The sequence below is a fragment of the Neodothiora populina genome, assembly GCF_041146345.1.
Source record: "Neodothiora populina strain CPC 39397 chromosome Unknown canker_contig_14, whole genome shotgun sequence".
Classification (NCBI taxonomy): Eukaryota; Fungi; Ascomycota; class Dothideomycetes; order Dothideales; family Dothioraceae; genus Neodothiora; species Neodothiora populina.
Window position 1 is genome coordinate 1403157 of NW_027191408.1, and position 5749 is coordinate 1408905.

The window sequence follows — 5749 nt, forward strand, 5'->3', positions numbered from 1 at the left end:
AAGAGCTCTCTTTAAATGCTCAACATGCTGCCAAGACATAGATAGAATTGTCACATATGCCACACGCTTGAGTCACTCGTGTCACGCAATGTCTGACAGTGTCAGACGTGTGACACGAGTGACACGAGCGCCATCCCTAGCTACCAGATGTGCGCAGGTGGATCATGACGCGTGTCTTTGACGCTGACTGGCTTAAAGATAGATCTCAATCTAGGGGTTTGAGAAGCGCCCAAGGTGGACAGCATATGCAGTGCAGGACTACACTCGGAAGGTCGATCGCTTTCTTGATGTCTTACTGCTAGTGATATATATTACATTCGGCCAGCTTGCTACTGGAACGGAAACACTCTCTCTGCGCTATGCAAGCACGATGCACCATCGCAACATATCCATAGGGGACCGGCGTGTAGGTACTGTGACGACGTACCATAAGGGCTACAGTGTTACTGGATCAACGAAAAGTATTCATCGCCATCTGCCACAAGAGGTGAGCGAGCTTCTCGTCTACTACCTCTGGCTAATGATGCCACTTTACCAGGCTTTATATGCACTCGCCTACGATCGTCTTCTTACACCATTCAATTATCTATGGGACAATCCTACCAAGTGTAGAGATAGTACGAGGCTGACAACGGTACTCGAGCACGAGACAGCCCACGAGAAGTAGTTTTACAAGTATACAAGAGACGAAGAGGAGGTCCCCGCGTCGAATATTGTGTAGGCTGGAAGATAGGGAACTCGTACGAGGAAGCAGAGCCGACGGAGTGGAGTATGTGAAGAGAGATTACATAAGACGGAAAGGAACCACAAAAAGCAAGCAGCAAAGGATCTCCAACAATAGCGTCGTTCTCAGTACGCTATCAAATCAAAGTGGGGATACGATTGAGTCATATGCAGCGCGGAGTCTGCTTATTGAGTAACTAAGAGGGAAGCTCATCTAAGCGTAATTGTATGAACGGCTCACAGAGTAGATTGAATCAGAGCGAATCAAGTTCATAGTTGAAATCCTTGTGCCAACAGCTGATGCTTGTAGGGACTTGCGGACTGTGCTCGCTACGAGTGGTCAGATTTCATGTTTACACTTGACGGATATGTGCTAGCTTACTGCAGCTGGAGGCTATTAAGGATGATTCTCTTAGTTGCGTGAATTCTCGTAAATGCGTTCGATGGTTACGCAATGAAAGGACGAATCCAAGTTCACCCTTGTACTGACTAGAGCGACGCTGCACGGTCCGGCGGCCTTAGCAAATCCCACCTAGATATGACTTATGCATCCTGCTTGAAATTCCATTTTTGTGACTTAGAATTAGAAATTCACACAAGTGGTTCTCATTCAAACTGTGTATGGGTTGACAACGTGATCAAAATGACTCGTTCATCGTCACATACTCGTGTTCACGTGTAGGATACTTGTGAAGAATTGGACTGCCTTCATCTGCATTACCACTTTGTACGGCACGTAGAAATGACGTGACGTGACCAATGCTGTTTCCTGGATGACATATCCATATGCTGGTGTATGAAGTCGATGGACAGACTGATGAGGAACGTTTACTTATCCTTGGTTCATCTATGATCAATTCAGCACGACTGGATGGCTGACGGCACGGTAGGAAAAAAAAGCGCGTATACATCTGGCATTGATATCATACAAGAAGTACCATATCTATATAGCTCGATCATTTACAGACGCTGTTGGCATAGATGCGTCACCGCGCGACACGATTGCTATTGAGGTATGATCCCGAGATCGAGGTTGCTCAGGCTCAAGATCACTGTATTGAACGACCCGAGTCTGGAGCGAGAGTCTCTGCAGAACCCTTTGACAAGTCGAAATGGTTTCTGGCAGTGCTGTCGTTCCCTGATATACGGCAGCCACGATGGAGCTTTGAGATCCGGGGAACAGTTGCCGATTTGCGTTATACAGGTTTATGACTTCCTGCAACTTCGACACGAGATTCTGGTCTCCCAGTGGTGCAATGTGGGCAAGTATTCCGGCTTGTGGAGAAATGATAGTGACTCCAAAACAGCCGTTAAGGCCGCCAGTAGCCAGGTATAGGGTGCGGCCTCTAGGCTTCCAATATGCAATCTTGACCTCATTCATGTCAACGACAACGGACATCCTTGAAACCATGACATAAAGCGAGAAGGCAATAAAGGGCGGTTTATTTTGTAGTGGGGACCGTTCTCTGAGCGGTATAGTATGGAATGCTATCGGCATACGGATCGCCCTAGCAAAGATTCAGGATTGAAACAAGAAGAGTCTCCATTAAATCATAGTATCGAACTGTAGCAATGAGTGAAATTCTGACTATCATTATAGACACACATATGTGGGAACGCACGCATAATAGTCATAGCCTTCCATTAGAGAAAGATGATACCACTAACGATGTTCAGCCTAACGCACTGATATCCCTGTTGAAATAATCGAAGAGCGCTCCTGCAGCCCTCTCAACAATTTCATCGATCTCATCAGATGTAACATTATAAGCAGGTGCAAGCAGAATGTGATCACCGCGAATTCCATCGATTGTGCCAGTCCCGGGATAAACACATACGTTGTAAGGTTCTTGAAAAGCGAACTCGTGAAGTGAGTGGCCTACATTCCACTCCGGTGGGAACGGCACCTTCTGCAGCTTTTCTTTCACCAATTCTATCGACCAGAACAGACCTCTGCCTCGAATGTTACCCGCATTCCGGTGATGTTCCAATTTAGAATGGAGGGACGCAGCGAATCGGCGTCCCATCGCCTGAACATTAACAAGCAACCCCAACTCGTGTATGATATTCTGAACTTCCAAGGCTGCAGCGTATGCAGCTGGTGGAGCTTGGAAACTTTGACCATGTGAGAACTTTCCGGAGCCAGATGTAAGAACGCCGTTCACTTTGTGGGTGATAATGACCTCAGAAATCGGCGCGTAGCCGCCTCCGAATGCTTTTCCAATTGCCTGAATATCCGGCACAACACCTTTCCTGCTGCCATGAGTGCAATGTGCCTGTTCTGCCCATACCACACATGACTTCACCCAGTATCAGTAGTGTGTCATGTTCCTCGCAAACCTTTTCATGAAGGCATCAAGGAGAATCATAGGACCCGTAAGACCCATCTGAAGGCTGATAATCAGGGTCGAGCTTTCTCTCTTCGTTGCTCGATAGAGTACCTCCACTAGAAAGATGAGGTGCCGGACTTGAGCTGTCCAAATATGTCTCCTTCTTGAGACACGGGGTGCCGAGTTCGGTATATACTGGTTGATAAAGCGGGGCGCCATCACCGAAGTCATCTGCCTGGCCAGCAAGATCACGGGCGATAGTAACCAATGCGGAAAAATCGATTTGGCAGATGGGCTCGGGAGTGTTGGGCCTGATCTTGGCTCCTTCGCAGAAATTAGTCCAAGAGCCCCAATTGATGTCCGCCCACGTGATGGTGAATGTGTCGTTTCGGGCTATGTCAGGGAATATCTGGAGTCTGTCTATAGACCGTTCGCCTGTCAGTATGTCCGGAGGTCTCTGAATTGCCTTATGGACGTGTACGTGGACAGTATCAGTGTCCGGAGAAAGTGTGTCTTCAGGTATTTGTGAGGCTGAACCAGACAACGAGGGGATTGCCACGTTTCCAGACTTTTTGGTGACAATGACGAGCACGACAACCTTGATCCTGCCATTGGTATTAAGGAGGTATCTTTGGGCCTTCTGCAGCGCATTCGCTTCTTTCTGAGAATATGCAACCTCGAGCACGAGGAAAGTTCTTCTTACATCGAAGAATGCAATGCCGGCATCGGGAACGAGGCCTTTGAAATCGTTTTTGAGCTGGGTGCTGCCTGATTGTAAGATCTTGGTACGCTTGTACTGCGGCGGCAGGAAGCTCGACCTGTACAGCTGGTCGGCTATATCATGACTGTAGGCAATGAATGCTTTATGAATGTGGGTAGGCATAGTGACAGTGAGGTGTCCTTTTTTGTTTCTCTTCCTCTCAGGTACGAAGTTCTTTGATCCAGAGGCAGGACGATCGAAAAACTCGAGCTTCCAAGACACAGTGGCAGGAATCGAGGGCAGCAAAGATTGGAGCTTTTTGAATATATGGACAGGGACAGAAGGCACGACGATGGAGTCGGCGACAACGGCGGCGGTGGGGTGGATGCTATGCGCAGAGGTTAGTGCTGCGGTTGGCACCACGTATGTGTACGTCGACTCACGCCGTCGCGCACAGAGAGGGAGACGCGATGACCTTATAGACGATGCGTCGTAGATCTTGTTCCGTCCACGACGCGCCACTAGATTTGCAGCATTGAGATTGCCTTCGATGCTGATTCGCCAGCTCAAAGTCTCCATGTTTGGCTTGCCGCCTTTGTCGTCGCCCATTGGCCGGATCCGTGTCGCACTCTGCATGACAGTCTCTCTTTCTTTTGACCGTAGATGAGCGGGAGTGGTTCTCCTCTTCCCCTGGCACATGGCGGTGGCGAAGTTGCTGCTGATGAGCGAGGGAGTGCTTGTCTTGCGTCGCGACTTCCCGAGCGTCGCGTCCAGTGGCCTGACATGTCGATCCTATGGGTGAAATCGTTGGTGAAGTCATTGGTGGGACAGTCGTCGAAGCGCTGGGGGTGAACGACATGGCGTCAGGAATGTCAGGATGGCAATGTATTACAGCTGTGCATTCTGCTCCCGAGACTGCGGCCAGATATATGGCTCTTTTTATAGTAGATTAGCATGTTGCTGGGCGCAGCAAATCGGCCAAACTTGACTGCGCTGTCTGTTGCTCAGGGTGTTCAGGTGTTTGTTGTGTCGGAAGCGTTATTAGGCGCCACAGAACTGCATCTTATCGTGGATAAGATCTTCCCGGCCCGAGCTCCGCCCCAGAGCTTCAGCTGTCTAGAGTCACGTGTGATCTTGTAGTGCAGGCTCCTATGACCAGGACACGACGAAAGCTGATTATTAGTATCACGTGGAGGCTGTTATACTTAGCGGTAAGGTTAATCTGGAATCCAGCTTAGACATATTTTTATCCTATTGCTACTGTACAAAGGTAGGTTGATTCACAAAGTATATGTTACGGGGTCTTCGTACGAAGACCCCGTTTCCTAGGGCTCGGCTAAGCCTCGCTTCGGAACGCTTCGGCTCCGCCTCCGTCGTACAAGAGAAATAGCGAGGTGCGGAGCCGGAGCGTTCCGAAGCGAGGCTTTTGCCGAGCCCTAGGAAATAGGGTCTCCGTACGAAGACCCCGTAACAGAGGTTGAGTTAAGTTGATCTGACGGTCTAGTAGATCAAATCAATAAGGTGCTTCCCTGCGCGGTCACGCCCGATGCGCATCAAATACTCCCATCAACCCACTAGGTCACGATCACTTTTCGTGTCATCTCATCGAGCGGGGGAGTATTCGATTAGCCTGGAACAATAAAGGCTTGCTCAATCAAGTATATGACCGTACACCTACCACAGTTGTTAAGAGAGAAGTCCTCAAACTCTCCACTTTCGTGAGGACTAATGTAATGATGAAATTTTGACCTAGTTCAAGTGGAAACAATCGTGTTGCCAAAAGTAATTCGTGGATATCGCAACGTATCTTGCCTCTACGGACACCTTGAAGCTAGACACAAGAGAAGGACATATGAACCCTATCGATATATACAACCGACTAGAAATATATATGTGAAGTTATATTGACAACATTGAATTTCTGCAAAGGCTTCGAAGTGGCTGGCTTCCACATCCGGCCGGCGTCCCCACACGTGAAAGTCTGTCAACTTCCCCC

General features: G+C 48.8%; 1 protein-coding gene across 2 annotated transcripts; it reads right to left on the reverse strand.

Moving 5' to 3' along the window:
• Positions 1-3078: 3078 nt before the first annotated feature.
• AAFC00_002380 (uncharacterized protein) lies at positions 3079-4612 on the reverse strand (the record flags this gene model as incomplete). 2 transcript variants are annotated; one of them, XM_069341687.1, is made up of 2 exons in its annotated part: positions 3079-4141; positions 4197-4612. In XM_069341687.1, 2 exons carry the CDS (start codon positions 4610-4612, stop codon positions 3079-3081), a joined length of 1479 nt encoding a protein of 492 aa, XP_069201785.1. The 2 variants fall into 2 exon arrangements, with proteins under 2 accessions (XP_069201785.1, XP_069201784.1); XM_069341686.1 differs by having other exon boundaries at positions 4197-4573.
• Between the last annotated feature and the right edge of the window lie 1137 nt (positions 4613-5749).